Below are 27,442 nucleotides of genomic sequence, written 5' to 3'. Positions count from 1 at the left end.
ATTAACCCCCCCCCCCCTTGAACTTTGCAACCTTTGGCCACATTTCAGGCTTCAAACATAAAGATATAAAACTGCCATCTTTTGTGAAGAATCAACAACAAGTGGGACACAATCATGAAGTGGAACAAAATTTATTGTATATTTCAAACTTTTTTAACAAATGAAAAACTGAAAAATTGGGCGTGCAAAATTATTCAGCCCCTTTAAGTTAATACTTTGTAGCGCCACCTTTTGCTGCGATTACAGGTGTAAGTCGCTTGGGGTATGTCTCAGTTTTGCACATCGAGAGACTGAAATTTTTGCCCATTCCTCCTTGCAAAACAGCTCAAGCTCAGTGAGGTTGGATGGAGAGTGTTTGTGAACAGCAGTTTTCAGTTCTTTCCACAGATTCTCGATTGGATTCAGGTCTGGACTTTGACTTGGCCATTCTAACACCTGGATATTTTTATTTGTGAACCATTCCATTGTAGATTTTGCTTTATGTTTTGGATCATTGTCTTGTTGGAAGATAAATCTCCGTCCCAGTCTCAGGTCTTTTGCAGACTCCATCAGGTTTTCTTACAGAATGGTCCTGTATTTGGCTCCATCCATCTTCCCGTCAATTTTAACCATCTTCCCTGTCCCTGCTGAAGAAAAGCAGGCCCAAACCATGATGCTGCCACCACCATGTTTGACAGTGGGGATGGTGTGTTCAGGGTGATGAGCTGTGTTGCTTTTACGCCAAACATAACGTTTTGCATTGTTGCCAAAAAGTTTGATTTTGGTTTCATCTGACCAGAGCACCTTCTTCCACATGTTTGGTGTGTCTCCCAGGTGGCTTGTGGCAAACTTTAAACGACACTTTTTATGGATATCTTTAAGAAATGGCTTTCTTCTTGCCACTCTTCCATAAAGGCCAGATTTGTGCAGTATACGGCTGATTGTTGTCCTATGGACAGAGTCTCCCACCTCAGCTGTAGATCTCTGCAGTTCATCCAGAGTGATCATGGGCCTCTTGGCTGCATCTCTGATCAGTCTTCTCCTTGTATGAGCTGAAAGTTTAGAGGGACAGCCAGGTCTTCGTAGATTTGCAGTGGTCTGATACTCCTTCCATTTCAATATTATCGCTTGCACAGTGCTCCTTGGAATGTTTAAAGCTTGGGAAATCTTTTTGTATCCAAATCTGGCTTTAAACTTCTCCACAACAGTATCTCAGACCTGCCTGGTGTGTTCCTTGTTCTTCATGATGCTCTCTGAGCTTTAAACGGACCTCTGAGACAATCACAGTGCAGGTGCATTTATACGGAGATCTGATTACACACAGGTGGATTCTATTTATCATCATTAGTCATTTAAATCAACATTGGATCATTCAGAGATCTTCACTGAGCTTCTGGAGAGAGTTTGCTGCACTGAAAGTAAAGGGGCTGAATAAATTTGCACGCCTAATTTTTCAGTTTTTTATTTGTTAACAAAGTTTGAAATATCCAAAAATATTTCGTTCCACTTCATGATTGTGTCCCACTTGTTGTTGATTCTTAACAAAAAATTACAGTTTTATATCTTTATGTTTGAAGCATGAAATGTGGGAAAAGGTCACAAAGTTCAAGAGGGCCGAATACTTTCGCAAGGCACTGTATGTGAAATCCCTGGTGTTCCTGCTAGTCCCTCTGCTTTCCTATTAGAAACTGACCACACTAAGAAAGAGAGCACACCACAGTCAGTTCTCTAGCTATACTGGAAACTCAGTGTACTCCCCCTCCCCCTCCCCCTCCCCCAAAGATCAGACTTGTCCTGATATGTCACCGCTGCACAGCCGTTCACTGGGAAGCTCAGTGTACTGCTGCTTTTCCTCCTCCCACAGCTCTTATGCAACTGAGAACAGAGAGAATGTGATCACTTATAAAAAAGGGAAAAAAAGTATTTATCATTTTTTTTTTACATCTATACAGTGGTGATCAAAAGTTTGGGCACCCCAAGTAAAAAATGTTATTAATGTGCATAAAGAAGCCAAGGAAAGATGGAAAAATCTGCAAAAGGCATCAAATTAGATTAGACATTCTTATAATATCTCAACAAAAGTTAGATTGTATTTCCATCATTGACACTTTCAAAATGACAAAAAACAAAAAAAATGGTGTCTGCAAAAGTTTGGGCACCCTGCAGAATTTAAAGCATGCACTGCCCCTTTGCAAGGCTGAGACCTGCCAGTGTCATGGATTGTTCTCAATCATCGTCTGGGAAGACCAGGTGATGTCAATCTCAAAGGTTTTAAATACCCAGACTCATCTGACCTTGCCCCAACAATCAGCACCATGGGATCTTCTAAGCAGTTGTCTAGAAAACTGAAACTGAACATAGTTGACGCTCACAAAGCTGGAGAAGGCTATAAGAAGATAGCAAAGCGTATTCAGATGTCAATATCCTCTGTTCGGAATGAAATTAGGAAATAGCAGTCATCAGGAACAGTGTTAAAGCAAGATCTGGAAGACCAAGAAAAATATCAGACAGAACTGCTCGCAGGATTGTGAGAAAAACAATTCAAAACCCACGTTTGCCTGCACGATCTCTCCAGAAAGATCTGGCAGACACTGGAGTTGTGGTACACTATTCCAATATAAAGAGATACTTGTACAAATATGGTCTTCATGTAGGAGTCATCAGAAGAAAACCTCTTCTACGTCCTCACCACAAAAATCAGCGTTTGAACTTTGCAAATGAACATATAGACAAGCCTGACGCATTTTGGAAACAAGTTCTGTTCTGTGGATCGATGAGGTTAAAATTGAACTTTTTGGCCGGAATGAGCAAAGGTACGTTTGGAGAAGAAGGGGCACAGAATTTAATGAAAAGAACCTCTGTCCAACTGTTAAGCATGGGGGTGGATCAATCATGCTTTGGGGTTGTATTGCAGCCAGTGGCACAGGGAACATCTCACGAGTAGAAGGAAAATGGATTCAATAAAATTTCAGCAAATTTTGGATGGTAACTTTATGCCATCTGTGAAAAAGCTGAAGTTAAAGAGAGGATGGCTTCTACAAATGGATAATGATCCTAAACACAACTCAAAATCCACGGGGATTACATCAAGAGGCGTAAACTGAAGGTTTTGCCATGGCCTTCACAATCTCCTGACCTCAACATAATTGAAAATCTATGGATAGACCTTAAAAGAGCAGTGCGTGACAGACAGCCCAGAAATCTCAAAGAACTGGAAGACTTTTGTAAAGAAGAATGGGCAAAGATACCTCAAACAAGAATTGAGAGACTCTTGGCTGGCTACAAAAAGCGTTTACAAGCTGTGATACTTGCCAAAGGGGGGCAGTACAAGATATTAACTCTGCAGGCTGCCCAAACTTTTGCAGACACCATTTTTTTGTTTTCTGTTATTTTGAAAATGTAAATGATGGAAATAAAATCTAACTTTTGTTGACATATTATAAGAATGTCTAATCTGTAATTTGATGCCTTTTGGAGATTTTTCCATCTTTCCTTGGCTTCTTTATGCACATTAATACAAATTTTTACCTGGGGTGCCCAAACTTTCGATCACAACTGTACAAAAATGTTTTGCCTTTCCTTTCTATTTTAACCACTTAAAGACCAGGCCTATTTCTGACATTTGTTGTTGCCTACAAGTTAAAATCAGTATTGTTTGTTAGAAAATTACTTAGAACCCCCAAACATTATACATAGTTTTTTAACAGAGACTCTGGAGAATTAAATGGCGGTCGTTGCAATATTTTATGTCACATGGTATTTGCGCAGCGGCCTTTCAAACACAATTATTTTGAAAAAAATACACTTCGCTGAATTTAAAAAAAAAAAAAAAAAAAACGGACAGTAAAGTTAGCCCAATTTTTTTTTTTTTATATTGTGAAAGATGATTTTACGCTGAGTAAAAAGATGCTACGCTTTAAAATTTCACGCACTTGTGGAATGGCGAAAAACCATTCTACTTAAAGATCTCCATAGGTGATGATTTAAAATGTTTTAACTGTTACCAGTTTAGAGTTACAGAGGAGGTCTTTTGCTAAAATTATTGCTCTCGCTCTAACGATCATGGTGATACCTCACATGTGTGATTTGAACACTGTTTACATTTGTGGGTGCGACTTACATATGTTTTCTGTAGCGGGGGCGCTTTTTTAAAATTTATTTTTTTTTCTTATTTATTTTTTATATTTACACTGTCCCTTTAAATTGTATTTGGTTTTTTTATCACTTTTTTTGCTATCACAAGGAATGTAATCATCCCTTGTGACAGTAAAAGGCAGTTACAAGGTACTCTTTATAAAAGACCCCAAACCTCTCCTCTGCACATGAAAATATTTAAAATGCCAAAATCTGTGTTTTTGAATACTTCATATTTTTCAAAATCGGCGCCGTTGGCTGCCGAGTGAACCGGAAGTGACATTGTGATGTCGCTTCCGGGTACCACATCGGAGACCCAAATGAAGCTGATTCTGGCTTCATTCTGGTCTCTGACCAGCCGGCGGACATGCCGCCTGGTCGCTCGGGTCTCCTGGTGGGACAAGAGACCCAGGCAAAGCGGTTCACTAAAAGGAAATGTACACCGCTCCATGTGAGGACAATCCAAACAATTAGATGCAAGTCCAGTCCGTGGTCTGAATCCACTCAATGAAAATGGGTTTGACCGCACTCCAGTGGAAGAAGATAAAATTATCCTTTATTAAGATTGTAAATCCAACAAAACAAGACAATCGAGCCACAGACAGTTGACGTGTTTCACGATTTAAGATTGCTTAATCATAACTGGCATCACCCGGGTACAACCGCTTCCTCAAAATGACATACAGGTATATGATTTTGCAGGAAGTGGTTAAACGGAATGAGTTGTTTTACAAGTTGATCATTTACAATCACTTTAACTCAAAATTTGACTTTCCTCCAGTCCAACCATCCCTTCCTCTGCTACACAAATACCCCCTTTTTAATTTTGCTGTTCATTTTTCATTTTTTTTATTGTTCACATTCTGGCCACCCCCTCCTTTATTCTGGCCTAATGTCAGAATGACGTGCTGCGCTCCTGGAGCCTCCTGGGATATGTGGCATACATCAGCTCCATTTCATGAAAGAAGCAGAGGGCAGGCATGTCAGTGCATCATCGGGAGATGGCTGCCTAAACTTAGAAGAGACAGCCTCCCCCCGATGACGTCATGGAGGAAGATGGCGGCCCACACCTGAGCAGTGGCAGTGGATCAAAGCAGGACAATGCTAGATCCGTTGGGTGGGTAAGTATCTGAGCACTTGGTAAATGGGTGTTAAAAAAAAGCAAGAGGCAAAGTTCCCCTTTATCATTCTATCCCATTAGAACAGAAAAAAATTATTTTGGAATTTCCTTCTTTATTACATTTTTACGTTGGTATGGAACTTATTTTTCAGGAATAGTAAGCTCATTTTGAGTTGCATTCAGCTTTACATGAATTTGTTCGGTGGACATTACTGTTAGTAGTTCTTGTTGATCTCTATGTAGATACATTAAAATTAAACTTTTGAGTCCCCGTTCACACTGGGGCGACCTGTGAGGCGACCTGGTCGCCTCACAGGTCGCCGTAGGTCGCCTTCCATAGGGAAGCTGCGGACCCGTTCTAATAGGAGCGACACAAGTCGCTCCGACTTAGAAAAAGGGTCCGGAGCTTCTTTGGGGCGACCCGGAGCGACCGTCATAGACTTCAATGTTATGAAGTCCGTGCCGGCCGCTCCGAGGTCGAGGGGCGAGCAGCGCGCCGCGACCTCGGAGGTCGCCCCGGGAAGTAGCATCGCTGCTATGTGAACGGGGCCTAAAAGTCAGTCATAAACTCAAGTCATCAGGGCATGTTTTCCACTCGCACCTACTCTGAATATTCACTGAAACTTCAGCTCCTACAGTACTGATAAGCATACAGTCTTATTTATATATTTGAACTTCTGTTAGTAATGTAGTATATTTTATTTCTTTCTAGACGTTCTTTGAAAGGAACTGTCGCTCCGAGGACTGCCCTGCTGATTTAAATCTAAATGGCAAACTACTGCTGTCTAGGTAAGTGCTGCCATATTCTGTGATTTATATCTGTTGAAGAATGTCTAAAGAAATGATGGTTAGTGAACATACAGTAGTCATAGGGATGCCTACAGTAAGAAATGTATCGTGCATAAATTTTTATGTAAACTTTTTATACAAGCAATTTCATCGCTCACCAAATCATTCATTATCATCATTCAATATGATCTTTAACCTGGTTCACACCTATGCAGTTTTCTTTTGATCCATTTCTGCAGTGCTTTTTGCTGGGCGTTTTGCATTTTTACACATGCATTTTTTTATGTGTTTTGCATTTTTATGCTTTTTTTTTTTTTTTTTGGGCTAAATTGTTGTTTATGAGGGGAATATGGTAATTAAAAAATGATAGAAACGAGTACGTCAGGCAGTGGGCTTGTACAAGGATAATAAAATAGCGACATAATAATATGACAGTAACTATTATACATTGGTAAAATGTAGCCCATTGCCTAAAGGGGGTAATAAACAAGGGGAACGGTAAAAAAGGGGGAACATGGGACTTTAAATGAAGTGTGTGAACAAGCGGTTGGTAATGAAAAAAGTAGAATCACTGGTAGAAAAAAAACACAGGTTTAATGATACATGTAAACTTGTGTAACATTGTATTGATTGCATAGTACGTACATATAATGCTCAAAACCATAATACAGTACAGGGCATGATAATGAAGACACATAATAAGATAGTAAAAAATGTACCTAAAATCAAAAGTAACTCTATGTAAGCAGTTGTAAAGTTCATATAAATGGTATAGTAGATGCATCTATAATATGCTCGATGCGTTTCGTGGGCAACTCCACTTTATCAAAAGCAAGTGCATCATGGGTATATAAAATGGTAGGTCGGTACAAGATATAAAAACATCCTGAGGCAGAGGTCCAGAAGGCAGAAACATCCCCACCGGGAGCTGAGGGAGCCCCCCCAGAATCCAACATAGAGCACATCAAGTGGACATTCCAGAAAGGAGAGAAGTATAGCCAAGATGGTAAATGGGGGGCGATATACAGTAGCCATCACCAGAGACATCTATGTGAGTGAATAGAAAAAAAGTATATGAATATTCAATAATAATGGCAGCTGAAAAAGCAAAGACGTGAACGCTTTCCATAGGAAACCATGTTAAATGGACTGTAGTGCGTTTCTGCAAAAGCACTAAAAAATGCGTAGGTGTGAACCAGGTCTTATATGGCAAGAAGAATATATTACTATGTAATCTTAGATGTTTGTGGGAATATTTTGAAAGCAGAATATTAGAGTCTGAATAGAGATTAGGAGTAACTGCCATAAATAGTTAAATATAGGCAAAGAGAGGCACTTTTTAGCCCTCATTCACACTGAAAGCGGCTTTGAAATCATGCTGCTTCAGCGCAATTTCAAAGCTGCAGTACAATGCGATTTCATTAGTGGCTTGGCGAGATCTGTGCGATTTCATGTTCAGATGTCAATGCAAATCGCACACGAAAAGAGGAAAAATAGTGCAGGAACTATTTTTCAAATCAAGCTACTCGAAATCGCACCAATTAAGACGGTGTCATTGAAAGACATTAGATGCGACTTCAGGTGGGATTTGTAAATCACATATTGCATCTGAAGCCGCATCGGTTTAAAAGGGGGCTTAATTTACTTCTCAAGCACCCCTAGAGCCAAAATCGAGGGCCGTTTTAATATTCAAATACCAACTTCAGGAACTGAAGTCAAGCTCTGCGCCTTCCCTGTTCTACCTTCTGCATCTCTCCATCCATCAAGAAGGATGCCCATCATGGTAACGGACCAACAGTAAGGTGTTTTTGTGAATTTAACTGTTTCTTTTGGTTTACTTTGTTTAACCACTTCTGGACCGGAAGGATTTTCCCCCTTAATGACCAGGCCATATTTTGCGATTCGACACTGCGTTACTTTAATGGAAAATTGCGCAGTTGTGCAACGCTGTACCTAAATAAAATTGATGTCCTTTTTCTCCCACAAGTAGAGCTTTCTTTTAAAGGTATTTGATCACCTATGCAATTTATTATTTTTTTTGCGCTAGAAACAAAAAAATAGCGATCATTTTTTTCATTTTCTGCTATATAATTGTAGCACTGCCCCCTAGGGAGCTTCTGAGATTGGATTCCCCTGGGTTACCTATAGCAACAGTCTGTAAAACGTATCACTTTAACGCTTGGCTCAGACAAATGAACAGTCCAGGGGATTTGGTTTTTTTGTGTTTTATTTTAGAACTTGGATGGGAGAAGGGATGAGTGGGATACTCCAACTTGAACTATGCACAATCTCTGAGGACAACTGACTGCAGAATGCGGCAAGGCCGCTGCTTCACTTTGCCACAGAAGTGAAGATGAAGAACATGGACTCTTCCTAAGTTACTCTTCAGGGTCTAACTTGGCACCCCCTTTCTCACTGGCTGTATGTGCTGAACTCCTGTCCACTGACACCTTACTGGAGCGGTCCCCTTTCCTGGGCAGATCCCTGGCAAGCTCCCTGGTACTCACGGACACTGTTTTTCCTCAGGTTGCTCTGCTCCAGCTCCACTTGTCAGCCTCCTGGACCTCTTGACTCAGCACCACACTCTGGCTCACTAGGCCGACTGGCTGTGACCACCTTCCTTGCTGACAGGAGGAGAGACAGACGTCACCCTCCTCCTGGGACCTGGCTTCCCACCCAAAGATGCTCTGTCACATGTGCCCCCGGCTTTTTTGACCTATCCCAGGATGCACCACTGTCTGTGCCAACCCTCTGGGACAGCCACAAAAGCCTGTGTGTCACTGGCTGGGTTTCCTCCACTGTCCAACATGCTCCCCTATTGGACACAGTGGAGACACTCCTTCAGAACAAGTGAATCTTACATGGACACATGTAACAGGCAAAACTACTGATCAAGCTCCCCTGATAAGCATGCAGAGCAAAACTATCCTTTTCCTAGCACCTACCTTGGAGAGTGCTACATCCTATTCCCCCCCAAAAAAAATATAAATTTTTTTTTTTTTTTATCCTTTTAGGCCAAATTGTATTCTGCTACATATTTTTGGTAAACAAAAATCGCAATAAGCGCATTGCGCAAAAGTTATCGTGTCTACAAACTAGGGAAACGATTTATGTAATTTTTATTTGTTTTTTTACTAGTAATGCGGCAATCTGTGATTTTAAGCGGGACTGTGACATTGTGGCGGACAGATCAGACCCCCTAACTGCCATTTTTCACACTTTTGGGGGGACCAGTGACATTACTACAGTAAACAGTGCTACAAATATGCACTGTTACTGTAATAATGACACTGACAGGGAAGGGGTTAACACCAGGGGCGATCAAAGGGTTAAGTGTGAGCCTAGGGGTGTGTTTTCTAACTGTATGGGGAAGAGACTTGTGAAATGACCACAGGGACCTGTGTTCCTATATAGGAGGATCACAGGCGCTCTGTGATCATTTCAGAGAGAACAACGGTCAGCTGTGTTTACAACAGCAGACCATCCCTCTCTCTTAGCGGGGAGCAATCGCGGGTGCCAAGCGACAATCGGTGCTGCTGGTCCTGTAGATTGGCATCCCCACTACCTGGGCGGGGGGAGCATGTCGCCGCTCCCCCCCCAGGCACCCCTAGGAGCGCTCCAGCAGGTCGCTGTACAGGTATGGCGATTTGCGCAGCCGAGCCAGCCTGCAGCAGTATATATCCGGCAGGTGGTCAACAAGTGGTTAACTTTAGAATGTCCAAATGTTAAAACAAACAGGTAACAAATTTTGTCTCCACTGAAGATTTCTTAAAGTATAACTATAAACAAAAGTGTATTGGATAGAGTGGAGAAGGATTAGAACACTTGTCAGATTTTTTTAATGTTGTTTGTGCCCCCGTTAGGGAGATTCTCCCTTTCTATTTGTCCTGTTTGTCATTATCATCAAGAGTGAAAATAAAAGAAAATGCCAAATTTTGGATTGCCCCCAGAACAGGAGTAGAGGGGAAACTTTCTAAAGCAGACACTTGTTCAGTTGACCTTGGTGACAGCCAGGGATTCCCTCATTTTGGAGGGATTTCCTCTTACTTCCTATTTTGGCTATGGGAGAGGACATGAAGAGCAAATCCCCAATGGGACACAGATAAAAAAAAAAAAAAAAAAATGCCAGAAGTTATACCCGTCTTACTTTATCCAAAATTGAAAAAAAAAAGTTTTGCCTTTAGTTTTCACATTAAGAAAAACAAGTGATAGAATGTTTCTTCTGCCACTCAAGCTTGAATTATTTTGGATTGTTAGGCCCCTTTCACACATGCAAACCATTCAGAGCCGCCTGTCAGTTTTTCAGGCAGATCTGAACGGATGCCCCATGCATCCCTAAGGGGCAGCGGATGTCAGCGGGGACATGTCCGCTGACATCGGTCAAATCCGGATGGATGGAAACCCTATTTGGCATCCGTCTGGCAGATCGGATTGGATGAGAACGGACAGGCGGTCGGTTCTCATCCAATTCCCCCATAGAGGACAGCGGGGATCTGACACCTCCGTCTCGACACACAGAGCTGTCATCCGCATGCTCAGTGGGGGATCGGCGGATCGATCCCCCGTTGAGCAGAAAACGAAACGGACAGGATCGGACATGTGTGAAAGGGGCCTTACTGTGCAGGTTCTTATTCTGTTTGCAGTTGTTTTCAATCAGATAAATTGGTTATTATTATATTATGATTTTATAATGCACAATCAACCGATTTGTCAAACCTAAAGGTCACAATTCATTCAGCTAATTAAACATGATTTTTCTTTGAGGAAAATTAGTTATAACATATTCCTTTGTCCTTGTGAATGAATATAGGAGCTTTAAAAGTTAAAGAGTGCCCCCTAATGGGTCAAAGAAGTACCAAATACCAAACATACACAGCTTTTAGAAGAGCCACCGAATGAATGGTTGCCAAGTATATCGTATAGTGTAGACTTTTTCGGATTTTTAAATACAGATGAACACATGAAATAGTTTTCATGCCTCGGGGAAACTATATTACATCTCCAACTCATATTACGTTTGGTAAGTCACTTGTAAAGGTAATAATACGCAAAAGAATAAAGAATGTAGTGTATCCAGCATATTTGACACCCAGAGCAGTTTTTTTAAACACTTCCATGCTATATATATATATATATATATATATATATATATATATATATATATATATATATATACAGTGCCTTGCAAAAGTATTCGGCCCCCTTGAACTTTTCGACCTTTTGCCACATTTCAGGCTTCAAACAAAGATATAAAACTGTAATTTTTTGTGAAGAATCAACAACAAGTGGGACACAATCATGAAGTGGAACTAAATTTATTGGATATTTCAAACTTTCAGTGCAGCAAACTCTCTCCAGAAGTTCAGTGAGGATCTCTGAATGATCCAATGTTGACCTTAATGACTAATGATGATAAATAGAATCCACCTGTGTGTAATCAAGTCTCCGTATAAATGCACCTGCACTGTGATAGTCTCAGAGGTCAGTTTAAAGCGCATAGAGCATCATGAAGAACAAGGAACACACCAGGCAGGTCCAAGATACTGTTCTGGAGAAGTTTAAAGCCGGATTTGGATAGAAAAATATTTCCCAAGCTTTAAACATCCCAAGAAGCACTGTGCAAGTGATAGTATTGAAATGATGGAAGGAGTATCAGATCACTGCAAATCTACGAAGACCTGGCCATACCTCTAAACTTTCAGCTCATACAAGCAGAAGACTGATCAGAGATGCAGCCAAGAGGCCCATGATCACTCTGGATGAACTGCAGAGATCTACAGCTGAGGTGGGAGACTCTGTCCATAGGACAACAATCAGTCGTATACTGCACAAATCTGGCCTTAATGGAAGAGTGGCAAGAAGAAAGCCATTTCTTAAAGATATCCATAAAAAGTATTGTTTAAAGTTTGCCACAAGCCACCTGGGAGACACACCAAACATGTGGAAGAAGGTGCTCTGGTCAGATGAAACACAAATCAAACTTTTTGGCAACAATGCAAAACGTTATGTTTGGCGTAAAAGCAACACAGCTCATCACCCTGAACACACCATCCCCACTGTCAAACATGGTGGTGGCAGCATCATGGTTTGGGCCTGCTTTTCTTCAGCAGGGACAGGGAAGATGGTTAAAATTGATGGGAAGATGGATGGAGCCAAATACAGGACCATTCTGGAAGAAAACCTGATGGAGTCTGCAAAAGACCTGAGACTGGGAACGGAGATTTGTCTTCCAACAAGACAATGATCCAAAACATAAAGAAAAATCTACAATGGAATGGTTCACAAATAAACATATCCAGGTGTTAGAATGGCCAAGTCAAAGTCCAGACCTAAATCCAATCGAGAATCTGTGGAAAGAACTGAAAACTGCTGTTCACAAACGCTCTCCATCCAACCTCACTGAGCTTGAGCTGTTTTTCAAGGAGGAATGAGCAAAAATTTCAGTCTCTCGATGTGCAAAACTGATAGAGACATACCCCAAGCGACCTACAGCTGTAATCGCAGCAAAAGATGGCGCTACAAAGTATTAACTTAAGGGGGCTGAATAATTTTGCACGCCCAATTTTTCAGTTTTTTATTTGTTAAAAAAGTTTGAAATATCCAATAAATTTTGTTCCACTTCATGATTGTGTCCCACTTGTTGTTGATTCTTCACAAAAAATTACAGATTTATATCTTTATGTTTGAAGCCCGAAATGTGGCAAAAGGTCAAAAAGTTCAAGGGGGCCGAATACTTTTGCAAGGCACTGTGTGTATATATATATATATATATATATATAAAAATATTGCTAAAGTAACAATCAGTAATAGTAACGCTCAGAATCAGTAACAATGGAACAAATAATAATTGTCAACTGTAAAAATGGTGGTGCCCCCTACATTGGTGGTCATCAATGGAAAAGTGTATTCCTAAATTTGTGGTTGGTGAAGTAGTTCCATATATCGGTGGTCAGTGGGTGCAGGACCCCTTATATTAATGCTCAGTGGGAGAAGGACACACTGTCTTTGTTGACTAGTGGGAAAACTGCCCCCTAACACATATAAAAAGAGAATGGATAGCAGTGGTTGTGGGAGTTAGAAACTCATCTTTGCTCAAGGAACCCCTAGCAACCTCTAAAGGAACCTCAGGGTTCCATGGAGCCCTGGTTGAGAAACCCTAATATATGGTATTAAAACAAAATGAGTGTGGTCTATATGAACATACTTCGAATGACAGAGCTTGTGCATGCAAAGCAGGTACTACACTATAGCAATATTTCTGCCACCACTCCTATAGTGTGTACTGTACAGTTGAGTAAAAACAAAGTTGAATGACGCCTTGTTGTAATGCAGTGAAACTAAGCCTCAAGAGTTTTTGTAAAGAGGTGGAACTTGAGTTTTATCAGAATGGTGCCTGAGCCACCTGATAAAGAGTAATATTTCAAAAACTTCAAATCTAATTTAGATGAGCTTCACTGTGGTAAATTCAATTGGTTATTTGATTTATTTTTTTTATCTTCATTTCTGTTTTATTTATGCAGCTGTTCATTGTATCTACTTTGTAGAATGCATCTAACTCATACCTCAGGTGTGGGTTATTCGATCCTTTGCCACCAAGCCTTATAATAAAAATGACGGGAATTAGAAAGTAGAACCAAGGGCAACAATTTTTTCTTCATTTTGAATAGAGTAAGGGAGAGTGGTAACCCCTGTCAGTTTTTTCTGCAATTTTGTACCATTGGGGAGATTTTCCTTTACTTGTCCCAAAAGGCAAAACAGGAAGTGAGATGAAATCCCTCCAAAGTGAGGGAATCTCTGGTTGTCCCTCTATCGATCGACTTGTGTACAACCAGCCTGTCTGGGTTTTTCCCAAATGATCAGTGCTGCTGGCTAGAGCCAGCAACACTGATCATTGTATTCTGATGCTGGGGAAAGCTTCCTACTGTCAGAATACACACGCCCAGTAGGAATGATTCCCCCAACCACATTGAATGCATGGATGGGGGAATCTAAATATTTGTATAATGAGTAATAAATCAAGTATTACATATACCTCAGCACAACCCAGTAAGAGAATTAATGTATTCCCCTTGGATGCTCAGATATACATCTAATTGTATCAAGCCTAATTAACAACAAAACATTGCAATAAATAAGTCAAAATACAGGTGATTCTCAAAAAATTAGAATATCATTGAAAAATGTATTTATTTCAGTAATTCAATTAAAAAAGTAAAATCCTATATTATATATTATTATTTATTATTATACAGGATTTATATAGCGCCAACAGTTTGCGCAGCGCTTTACAATTTGAGGTTATATAGATTCATTACACACAGAGAGATATAATTCAATAATTTCTTTCTTTTTATTTTGAGGATTATGGTTTACAGTTAGTGAAAACCCCAAATTCAGTATCTCGGAAAATTAGAATATTACATAAAATCAATTAAAAAAAGGATTTTTAATGTAGAAATTTTGGCTTACTGAAAAGCATGTCTATGTACAATATAGTATGCACTTAATACTTTGCACTTTGCTCCTTTTGCATGAATTACTGCATCAGTGCGGCGTGGAATGCCTGTGGCACTGCTGAGGTGTTATGGAAGCCCAGGTTGCTTTGATAGCGGCCTTCAGCTCATCTGCATTGTTGGGTCTGGTGTCTCTCATCTTGCTCTTGACAATACCCTACAGATTCTCTATGGAGTTCATGCGAGTTTGCTGGTCAATCAAGTACAGTGATACCATGATAATTAAACCAGGTATTGGTACTTTTGGCAGTGTGGGCAGGTGCCAAGTCCTGCTGGAATATGAAATCAGCATCTCCATAAAACTGGTCAGCAGAGGGAAGCATGAAGTGTTCTAGAATTTTCTGGTAGAGGGCTGCGCTGACTTTGGACTTGATTAAACACAGTGGACCAACACCAGCAGATGACATGGCTCCCCAAATCCTCACGGACTGTGGAAACTTCACATTGCACCTCATGCAACTTGGATTCTGTGCCTCTCCAATCTAGACTCTGGGACCTTGATTTCCAAATAAGATGCATAATATACTTTCATCCGAAAGGAGGACCTTGGACCACTGAGCAACAGTCTAGTCCTTTCTCTCCTTAGCCCAGGTAAGACGCTTCTGACATTGTCTTTGGTTCAGGAGTGGCTTGGCACAAGGTAATTGACAGTTGTGGCCCATGTCCTGGATACGTCTGTGTGTGGTGGCTCTTGAAGCATTGACACCAGCCATAGTCCACACCTTGTGAATCTCCCCCAAATTCTTGATTGGCCTTTGTCTCACTTTCAATCCTTTCAAGGCTGGGTTATTCCCTGTTGCTTGTGCACCTTTTTCTACCACACTTTTTTCCTTCCACTCAACTTTCCATTGATATGCTTGGATATAGCACTCTGTGAACAGCCAGCTTCTTTAGCAATGACATTTTGTGCATTGCCCTCCTTGTGGAGGGTGTCAATGACTGTCTCTGGCCAACTGTCAAGTCAGCAGTTTTCCCTATGATTGTGTAACCTACTAAACCAGACTGAGAGACCATTTAAAGGCTCAGGAAACCTTTACAGGTGTTTTGAATTGATTTGTTGATTAGAGTGTGACACCATACAATATTGAAAATGTTCACAATATTCTAATTCGCTGAGATACTAAATTTTGGGTTTTTACTAGCTGTAAGCCATAATCAACCATATAAAAGAAAAAAATACTTCAAATACACTATATTGCCAAAAGTATTGGGATGCCTGCCTTTACACACACATGAATTTTACTGGCATCCCAGTCTTAGACTGTAGGGTTTAATTATGAGTTGGCCCAACCTTTGCAGCTATAACAGCTTCAAATCTCTTGGGAAGGCTGTCCACACGGTTTAGGAGTATGTCTTTGGGAATGTTTGACTATTCTTCCAGAAGCGCATTTGTGAGATCAGGCACTGATGTGGACGAGAAAGCCTGGCATGCAGTCTAATAAAAGCTCTAATTCATCCCAAAAGTGGTTGAGGTCACGGCCAGTCAAGTTCCACCACCCAAAGCTCACTCATCCATGTCTTTATGGACCTTGCTTTGTGCACTGGTCCGAATCATTTGGTGGAGGGAGGATTATGATGGGGGGTTGTTTTTCAGGTGTTGGGCCTGGCCTCTTAATTTCATTGAAGGGAACTCTTAAGGCATCAGCATACGAAGACTTTTTGGATAACTTCATGCTCCCAACTTTGTGGGAACAGTTTGGAGAGGGCCCCTTTCTGTTCCAATATGACTGCACACCAGTGCACAAAGCAAGGTCCAAAAAGACAAGGATAAGCGGGTTTGGGGTAGGGGAACTTGACTGGCCTGCACAGAGTCCTGATCTCAACCCAATAGAACACCTTTGGGATGAATTAGAGTGGTCCACATCAGAGCCTGACCTCACAAATGTGCTTTTGGAAGAATGGTCATACATTCCCATAGACACACTCCTAAACCTTGTGGACAGCCTTCCCAGAAGAGTTAAAGCTGTTAAAGCTGTTAAAGCTGCAAAGGTTGGGCCAACTCAAAATTAAACCCTACAGACTAAGACTGGGATGCCACGAAATTGCATGTGCCTGTAAAGTCCCAGGGAAGGAAGAGGCTAAGCCTCGAAACGCGTAAGCCTTTCCAGCTTCAGAGGATGATACACCCTTTGATTTTGATACTGATGGCAATATACCCATTTGATATGCTTGTATCAAGAACTCGTTTGTGAGTATTTTTATACCTTTTATTCAATAAAACCTTTTTAGAGGATAATGCACTAGGCCGTGCACCCTTGTGTTTGTTTTTCGATTCCATGCATACAAGTACGTTAGAGGCCATACAAACTACTGAGTACCGTTTTGAGTTGCTGCAATGAAATTTCAGCAAAATCGACTAGCCTGCTGCATAATTTTTTCACTTTGATTTTCGTGGTGCCTTTTAATTCAGCCCTCTGAAGGTTGATAATTTTAATTTCCATTAAACAATGTGGTATCCCTTCGTTCTTAACATATTACCCAGTTCATTTCAGTGTAGATATCCAGCATGATATTTTTCCCCATTGAGATTTGATGTGTTTTCAAAAGTGTTCCTTTAATTTTTTTAAGCAGTGTGTGTGTATATATATATATATATATGTATACACTATTAGTTGTAGTTGTATTTACCCAAACTAAACAAATTATATGAAGAGAAAACCCACACATTACAAAAGTGCAAAAAAGGGCATATATAATGTTAAACAAAGTGTTGATCAATCCCACATAAGGTGCAAATCTTAAAAAAAGTTTAAAAAATACTGAATAGTACGAGTAACAGTGTACTTTGTAAGAAACTACTATTGTTATTAGTGTTTCAGAAAGCAACAGCCAGATGTATGCAATGACATAGAAAGGCTGCAGAAATCAAAGTGTAATGGTAGGAGGGACAGTCTTTTTCACTTTAGTTACTTGAGGATCTCAAGTATGTAATCTGCGATATCATTGAGATTTCCTGTGAGCTTAAGCACCACCAGGGAGACTTTCCCCTGCAGAAACAGGATGCCGCAATAGTGATCTATTGCTTGCTTATAACCACAAATGTGTTGGTTCTGATCCAGATTTTCTGCCCCCCCAAAAATTTGAAATTGAAAATATTAGCCTCTTCTTATTAGTCCAGAAGTCCAAACAAAACACATTGGACATGATCTATAAGTTACCCATAAAGCTTGCACAATGAGATCCAGAATTTTAGGAAAGAACAACCTGGCAAAACAGGGTTGCCCACCCTTTGCACAAACTTGCTTTGTCATGTCTTTGGAGTGTGGTAGGAAACCAGTGTATCTGGAGGAAACCCACACAGGCACAGGGAGAACATGTAAACTTCATGCAGGTAGTGTCATGGTTGGGATCGAACCAACGACCCTAGTGCTGTTAGGTGGATGCGCTAACCGATGTGTTACATAGCGTATTACCATTATGCTATATTGAATAAATCTTGCACCTTTTCTTGAATTTAGCAAATATTATCAAATATATTTTTGGGATGAATATCTGTAGTGCCACAAAATGATGTAAAAGCAATATTAAAAATGAAAGTAGAAGTCCACCCTAACACTAAAATCCCTGTATCTACAGACATCCACGATCTAACACTAACCTATCTAGCCCTGTAAAGAAGAAATCAGTATACATACCTTTTCTGAAGCCGTTGCAACCCGATCTCACACTAAGCTGTCAGCCGCGACTTCATTGTGGAGGCGGGTGCAGAGGACACAGCCGACAATGGAAGCCCCGTAATAAATCTATGGGTGACGTCACTTCGCATTCATTTCACAGCCGTTGTCGGCTGAGTCCTCTGTACCACTGAGCTGAGCTTCCACCACTGGAGACAGAATCGGATCGGCTTAAAAAAATGTAAGTATACTGATTTCTTCTTTACAGGGCTAGATAGGTAAGTGTTAGATTGTGGATGTCTGTAGATGCAGGAATTGTAGTGTTGGGGTGGACTTCTACTTTAAATTCACTGGAGAAAGTCTAGAGTTGATGTATTATGCATTATTGGCTAACCTAACTTAATAAGAATGCAAACATTTGAAACACATTAGGTTGGGCCTTAGGTTAGGCCTGAGAAGCCTTTTAAACTTGCATCACTAATAACTGTTAGCCAATAAAGGGTATTACTTAAACTTTACATTTTTGCATTGATCGGTGGTTAACATCGGGGCTAAACTATATGGAATATAACAGAAGCACGTGCCTAGTTCTAAGTTATAGTTTATGAAACGTGATGATTTATCATAAAATTGTAGTATGCTTTGGCTCATTCACTTACAAGCTATTAGGCTACAAATAAGTGTTTATGTATTTGGTATTATACAGGCTGTGTGCTCCATGAAATCCATTTTAGAAGGGATGTTTTTGCATTCAGCAGAGACCTCTTTATGACTTTGCAGTTAGTATGGAAGATTTATAGCAGATGCTGAAGTTGGCTGGCATGCTATGTATTTGTAGCATGAGCTATACATAACAGCAAGCTCAACCTTAGTTCTGTAAGAGGAAGAAATATCAGCTTGCTCCCCAGCAGTGTCCTTTCATTCTCATTGAATGGATGAGTGATTACTTCCATGTGTCCTATTCCAGACTGAACCAAGCAATTCTTTTTAACTTGAAATACTGCATGATTGTTGCCCATAACTAATAATCAACAAGTCATGAAGTCTGTTGTATTACCACATTCACATATCTTTCTATCTATAGATACTGGACTCATAGTTTATTTCTCATGCATTATTATGTGAGTGTTTTGTGATATATTACAACCTTACAGTTCTCATAAATGTCACTGCATTCCCATGCATACCAATCCATTTTATTCCCTCAGTTTCATGTTGTTCCAGAACCTGCAGGAGGTTAACACCTGGCCCCACTGCCTCTCTACAGATATTATATTGTATATGTAGCTTGAGTACTAGTTATATGCAAGGTCTTTAACCACTTAAGCCCCGGAGGATTTGGCTGCTCAAAGACCAGGGCCTATTTTGCGATTCGGCACTGCGTGACTTTAATGGACAATTGTGCGGTCGTACGACGCTGTACCCAAATAAAATTGACGTCCTTTTTTTCCCCATAAACAGAGCTTTCTTTTGGCAGTATTTGATCACCTGTGTGATTTTTACTTTTTGCGCTATAAACAAAAAAATGAGCGACAATTTTGAAAAAATAACAATATTTTTCACATTTTTTATATGAAATTCCCCCCCCCCCCAAAAAAAATGTAAAAATCAAAATGTTTTAACATTTTAGGCCAATTTGTTTTCTGCTACATATGTTTGGTAAAAAAAATCACAATAAGTGTATTTTGATTGGTTTGTGCAAAAGTTATTGCGTTTACTAACTACGGGAAAGATTTATGTCATTTTTATTGTTTTTTTTTTTAACTAGTAATGGCAGCGATCTGCTATTTATTTTGCGGGACTACAAAATTGCGGCGGACAGATCGGACCCTTGACTGACATTTTTGACACTTTTGGGGGTATCAGTGACATTACTACAGTAATCAGTGCTATACATATGCACTGTTACTGTAAAAATGACACTGGCAGGGAAGGTGTTAACTTTATTGGTGATCAAGGGGTGAAATGTATCCCTAAGGCATGATTCTAACTGTGGGGGGGCATGGCTTGTGATGTAACCACAGAGACATACGATCCTACATAGCAGGATCGTATGATCTCTGCAGTTACACCAGGGAGTATAATGTGGGGGTGAAGGGTTGGAAATCGGCGCTACCTACCACATGTGCAACGATGTGAGTAAAAGAGGAAAAAGTGCTTAGTGCATACAAAATAGTGCAAAATGTGACAATTATACTTAATCTTGTAAATGAGTAGATAATAAATCCAATAAATAAATGAATAAAAAATAGAAAATAGTTATTAAATATATGGTGTTTGAAGTGAAGTAAAAAAACTGGGTATGTATACAAAGTTAGTGGTTACAATTGCCACTATAAAATGCTAAATGAGGTAGTTGTGAATAAATACTATAAAAATGCCAATTGTATATCCTTTTGTTAAATGCTCATGTAATGTGTCGGTCTGGACACTGGGGGTCACACTTACCCTGGGACACACAGAAGTGTATAAGCCAGATAACAGGAACTAAGTAATTCTCAAACCTGCCTGTTGGTGGTCCCACAGGACCAGAAAGATCCCATCTGGGTGTAAAGGGAAAAATAAAAGATCCTTAGTGTGACAAGTAGAGAGCAAGTATACAAGGCAATAGTATCGACTCACGCTTGAAATTGATGCAGCAAATCTTCTCAGATACTGGCAGTCTGCGCCGGGGAAAAAACTACAGCGTTCCAAGCATCGGCGAGCTGCGGACCGGAAGTGACGTGGGTTTCCGCCCGACGTACGTTTCGTCATAGGACGTCTACGGGGAGCGGTGCCCGTCAGTCGACCTCACTGTCCTAATATAGCCATAGTCATCCCAACGGCCTATAGGTTGCCTCAATGCACATCTGCCAATAGTTGCTCAGTATTGGAAACAGATGGGACGTGCAGGCTTATTATGGGATGCATATTAAAGGCTATTGTTATCATCATGTTAGATCGTGCTGCCATCTGGTGGATCCAATTTATATTACAAGGATATTTAAAATTAACTTTATTAAGAACAAATATGTGTAATAAAATGTGTATATAGAATTAATAAAAAGACAAAGATATAATTAAAAAAGGCGATAAACGTATTTTGTAAGGTGCTTTAATAGTGAATCAGTGTATATTAGTGAAAAAAAGAGGAGAGACGAGTCCAAAGGAGAGGACTGTGGTGAGTGGTTAAAATATAATATATAAGCCAAGGGCACATATATAAAAGTGCTGACGTTGAAGTAAAGAAATTGACGTTGAAGTAAAAGAATAAATAAGCAAATCTTTAGTGTCCGAGATATAAATTATTTGGTATATGTACTTATAGTGAATAATGAAAGTGATGTGAAGATAGATAAAGAACACCCGTGAGAGCTTGAAAATTATACATTGAAGCGAGTGTGGGAAGGGATATTCAAAAAATTCCATATAAAAGATGTTTAAATAGAAAACAGGCTTATTCCTTGAAATGGTCTGTCCATTTTTTCTAAAAGGACAAAAAGTAAAGGGTTCCACATAGAGGGGAGAAAGTTCAAAAAATCAAAGAATTAAAAAATTAAAAAAATTTAAAAAAATTTAAAGTGATGCTGGATGGGAAGGTTGAGAACAACCAAGGGAAAAAAACAGACAAATGGAGGAAAAAAAATGGAGGAAAAAATTATATCCATGTATGCTGGATGAGAAGGTTGAAGTGATGCTGGATGAAAAGGTTACAAACAACCAAAAAGAAGAACAGACAGATGGAGGAAAAAATTATTATATCGATGTAGTAGTCAATTGCTTAATGAATTGAAATCTATATCTTCTCATAAAGGGTAATATAATCCAGATACTTGTGTGAAGAGGGTATATTTATGTAAAAACATATAGAAAATTGGAACTCTAAAAAAAAAAAAAAAAAATTGGAACTCTAAAAAAAGAAACTCTAAAAAGTACCCATAGGGGAATAACAGTCATTAAACCGTTTAAGGAGATCCCAATCATCGAAAATGGTATAAACCGGATAATTGTAGTAACGTGATGTTGGATGAGAAGGTTAACAGAGTCTGCTTGGGTGAAGAAGGCGCAACATCCCAAGAGCTGAATGAAGGGAAGAAAGCATATCAGAAAAAACACACATATCAGATGAAAAAAAGGGGGGGTAGATTGCCACGATGCAATATGCATCCCCGTAAAAACATATGTATTGTAAACATGTATAAAAATGTTCATAAAAATATTATATATAAAAGGGAAAAAACATATGTAAAATAAGATAAAATCAGAGGTTGTTTAGTAGTAGAAAAATAAAAACCAACAGGATAAAAAATGGAATTATGTGTCTGTGATAAAACAATTTAAATCGATGTCAGCATTTAACCCTTCGGGTCGAAGAGAGCGCATTAAGAAAATCCATTTTGTTTCATTCTTTGATACCATTCTTCTTTTATTGCTACCTCTCCAATCATTTTTTATTTTATCAATTCCATAAAAAGTCATTCCTGCTGGGTTCTGTGCATGGGCCTCTTTAAAATGTCTTGATAAAGTGTGTTTTTCGAATCCTTTTTTAATATTCTTTATGTGCTCTCTAATTCTTACGAAGAGGGGTCTTGTAGTTCTTCCGATATACTGCAAATTGCAGGGGCACTCCACCACGTATGTGACATGTGTGCTCGTACATGTGATGGTATCTTTGATTTTATATTCTGTGCCTGTGACATTGGATTTGAAACTTTTTATTTTTCTCTGTTGTTTCCTATTGTTTTTACAAGGAAGACATTTTTGACATCGGAAGAAACCGTTAATTGCTGTGGGTAGTAGGATCTTTTTAGGTGGATTAATTACATTGTGTACAATTTTGTCTCTTAAAGTGGGGGCTCGACGGTAAATAAATGATGGTTTAATGGGCAAGATTTGTTTCAGAGTTTTATCTGCTCTGAGAATTGGCCAGTGTTTTTTGATAATCTTTTCTAAATCTTTATGTTGTTTGTTGAAACCTGTGATGAAGGCATGTTCAAACCTATCACTGTTATTTTTCTTTTTATTGATATTTTCTTTAATGAGATCTTCTCTTTTCATTTTACTCACCATCTGTTTTATGTGTTCCAGTTCCTTCTTCCTGTAGCCCTTTTCTAGGAATCTGGTAATCAAAATGTCCGCTTGAATGTCGAAGTCTTGTAAGTCGCTACAATTCCTCCGAATTCGCAGTAATTGACCTTTGGGTATATTACCCAGCCACCGTTGGTGGTGGCAACTGCGTGTAGGTATATACCCATTTTTATCAGTTTTCTTGAAGAAGGTTTTACTTTTTAATTTGCCGTTGTTTTTACAGAGCTCCAGATCTAAATATGAAATTTTATTCAAGTCCCAGTTACCCGTGAACGTGATTCCATATCCATTATTGCTAATCTCGTCAAAGAAAAGTTGCAATGATTCTGGGGTGCCCCGCCATATTAAAATAATGTCGTCAATATATCTTCGATAAAATTTTAAAAAAGGTCTGTCCACACTAAAAACCTGCTCCTCCTCCCACTTTTGCATAAAAATGTTGGCCACACTGGGGGCATATCTAGCCCCCATGGCTACTCCCTTTGTTTGTACAAAATATTGTCCCTTGTACCAAAAATAATTAGAGTTCATAGCCATTTCTAGTCCCTCAAGAATAAAGTGCAGTTGTGCTTGTTTAAAATCAGTAAAATTACTCAATGCCCACTCCACGGCATCTAGGCCATCCTTTTGTATTATGTTGGTGTACAAAGAATTAACATCTATTGTAACCAGGATGTCATTATCTGATACCTCTAGATTTTCTAGTTCATGTAACAACTGTTTACTGTCTCTGAGGTATGATTTACCTTGGGGTACTAGCGGTTGTATGAACTTGTCCAGGTATTCCCCCAATCTGGAGTGTACAGAGTTTATTGCACTTACAATTGGACGTCCCGGTGGTTTTGTTTCATTTTTATGTATTTTGGGGAGGTAATATATGACCGGGGTCCTTGCTGCCTCTATCTTCAGATATTGGGCCTCCTTTTTATTTAGTATATACGTGTTCTTCCCTTTCTTTATGTATGAATCTAAAGCCTTCTCAAATTTTTTCTTTGGATCTCCAGTAAGTTTTTTGTATGTGTTTTCTTCCTTGAGGAGCCTTTCCATTTCTTCCTCATATTCCTTTTTGTCCAAAATAACCAGGCCTCCTCCCTTGTCTGCCGGTCTTATTACGATTCCCTTCCTCTTTTCCAGTTTTTTAATGGTGTTCCAGGTTTCCTCCTCCTTCCTATTCCGTATCTTTAAATCTCTTATTTCTTGTTCTACCATTCTTTTGAAAACCTCTAGGTTTTCGTTCCGGGGATTTTTGGGGTTAAATGTTGATTTGTTTTTCAGGGTCGTATGCTTGAATTCCTGGTTTTTCGTGCTCACGTTTTTTTCTTTCTTAAGGGCAAAAAATTTCTTAATGTTGAGCTTGCGGATATATTTGTGGAGATCTATATATGCTTCGAATTTGTCCAAATTCTTGTTCGGAGCGTATTTCAGGCCAAGGTCCAAGAGTTTGAGTTCATCCTCATCGAAAGTGACTGTGCTAAGATTAAAAATTCCTTTTCCTAAAAACGTCTTCTTCTTTTTCTTTGTCCCCCCTCGTTTTCCTCGCGGCTTACGTTTCTTTCTTGTTCCCTGGGTACATTGTTCTCTTCCCTCCTGTATGGGTAATAGCCTCCTTGTGTTCTGGGTGGGACCCCATCTCTCTCCTGTTGCGGTCTGTGTGAGTGGTATCCTCCTGGTATCCTGGGTGGGTCCCATTCTCTCTCCTGGTAGGGTCTTCTTTCGTTGTTCCTCCAATTCATATTGCGACCATATTGCGGAGGATACCACTCACACAGACCGCAACAGGAGAGAGATGGGGTCCCACCCAGAACACAAGGAGGCTATTACCCATACAGGAGGGAAGAGAACAATGTACCCAGGGAACAAGAAAGAAACGTAAGCCGCGAGGAAAACGAGGGGGGACAAAGAAAAAGAAGAAGACGTTTTTAGGAAAAGGAATTTTTAATCTTAGCACAGTCACTTTCGATGAGGATGAACTCAAACTCTTGGACCTTGGCCTGAAATACGCTCCGAACAAGAATTTGGACAAATTCAAAGCATATATAGATCTCCACAAATATATCCGCAAGCTCAACATTAAGAAATTTTTTGCCCTTAAGAAAGAAAAAAACGTGAGCACGAAAAACCAGGAATTCAAGCATACGACCCTGAAAAACAAATCAACATTTAACCCCAAAAATCCCCAGAACGAAAACCTAGAGGTTTTCAAAAGAATGGTAGAACAAGAAATAAGAGATTTAAAGATACGGAATAGGAAGGAGGAGGAAACCTGGAACACCATTAAAAAACTGGAAAAGAGGAAGGGAATCGTAATAAGACCGGCAGACAAGGGAGGAGGCCTGGTTATTTTGGACAAAAAGGAATATGAGGAAGAAATGGAAAGGCTCCTCAAGGAAGAAAACACATACAAAAAACTTACTGGAGATCCAAAGAAAAAATTTGAGAAGGCTTTAGATTCATACATAAAGAAAGGGAAGAACACGTATATACTAAATAAAAAGGAGGCCCAATATCTGAAGATAGAGGCAGCAAGGACCCCGGTCATATATTACCTCCCCAAAATACATAAAAATGAAACAAAACCACCGGGACGTCCAATTGTAAGTGCAATAAACTCTGTACACTCCAGATTGGGGGAATACCTGGACAAGTTCATACAACCGCTAGTACCCCAAGGTAAATCATACCTCAGAGACAGTAAACAGTTGTTACATGAACTAGAAAATCTAGAGGTATCAGATAATGACATCCTGGTTACAATAGATGTTAATTCTTTGTACACCAACATAATACAAAAGGATGGCCTAGATGCCGTGGAGTGGGCATTGAGTAATTTTACTGATTTTAAACAAGCACAACTGCACTTTATTCTTGAGGGACTAGAAATGGCTATGAACTCTAATTATTTTTGGTACAAGGGACAATATTTTGTACAAACAAAGGGAGTAGCCATGGGGGCTAGATATGCCCCCAGTGTGGCCAACATTTTTATGCAAAAGTGGGAGGAGGAGCAGGTTTTTAGTGTGGACAGACCTTTTTTAAAATTTTATCGAAGATATATTGACGATATTATTTTAATATGGCGGGGCACCCCAGAATCATTGCAACTTTTCTTTGACGAGATTAGCAATAATGGATATGGAATCACGTTCACGGGTAACTGGGACTTGAATAAAATTTCATATTTAGATCTGGAGCTCTGTAAAAACAACGGCAAATTAAAAAGTAAAACCTTCTTCAAGAAAACTGATAAAAATGGGTATATACCTACACGCAGTTGCCACCACCAACGGTGGCTGGGTAATATACCCAAAGGTCAATTACTGCGAATTCGGAGGAATTGTAGCGACTTACAAGACTTCGACATTCAAGCGGACATTTTGATTACCAGATTCCTAGAAAAGGGCTACAGGAAGAAGGAACTGGAACACATAAAACAGATGGTGAGTAAAATGAAAAGAGAAGATCTCATTAAAGAAAATATCAATAAAAAGAAAAATAACAGTGATAGGTTTGAACATGCCTTCATCACAGGTTTCAACAAACAACATAAAGATTTAGAAAAGATTATCAAAAAACACTGGCCAATTCTCAGAGCAGATAAAACTCTGAAACAAATCTTGCCCATTAAACCATCATTTATTTACCGTCGAGCCCCCACTTTAAGAGACAAAATTGTACACAATGTAATTAATCCACCTAAAAAGATCCTACTACCCACAGCAATTAACGGTTTCTTCCGATGTCAAAAATGTCTTCCTTGTAAAAACAATAGGAAACAACAGAGAAAAATAAAAAGTTTCAAATCCAATGTCACAGGCACAGAATATAAAATCAAAGATACCATCACATGTACGAGCACACATGTCACATACGTGGTGGAGTGCCCCTGCAATTTGCAGTATATCGGAAGAACTACAAGACCCCTCTTCGTAAGAATTAGAGAGCACATAAAGAATATTAAAAAAGGATTCGAAAAACACACTTTATCAAGACATTTTAAAGAGGCCCATGCACAGAACCCAGCAGGAATGACTTTTTATGGAATTGATAAAATAAAAAATGATTGGAGAGGTAGCAATAAAAGAAGAATGGTATCAAAGAATGAAACAAAATGGATTTTCTTAATGCGCTCTCTTCGACCCGAAGGGTTAAATGCTGACATCGATTTAAATTGTTTTATCACAGACACATAATTCCATTTTTTATCCTGTTGGTTTTTATTTTTCTAC

General features: G+C 39.4%; 1 protein-coding gene across 1 annotated transcript in view; it reads left to right on the top strand.

Moving 5' to 3' along the window:
• The window catches only part of ITGA9 (integrin subunit alpha 9), a 578,355-nt gene that overhangs the window by 380,662 nt on the left and 170,251 nt on the right, over positions 1 to 27,442 (top strand). The window contains exon 17 of the mRNA XM_082257332.1: positions 5,946 to 6,022. Within this exon, the coding sequence (XP_082113458.1) occupies positions 5,946 to 6,022 (77 nt within the window). The remainder of the gene's footprint in view (positions 1 to 5,945; positions 6,023 to 27,442) is intronic.

This window comes from Pelophylax lessonae (assembly GCF_965119305.1).
Source record: "Pelophylax lessonae genome assembly, chromosome: 5".
Lineage (NCBI taxonomy): Eukaryota > Metazoa > Chordata > Amphibia > Anura > Ranidae > Pelophylax > Pelophylax lessonae.
The sequence above is the reverse complement of the archived record's forward strand: the minus strand, read 5'-3'. Positions and strand labels throughout refer to the sequence as shown.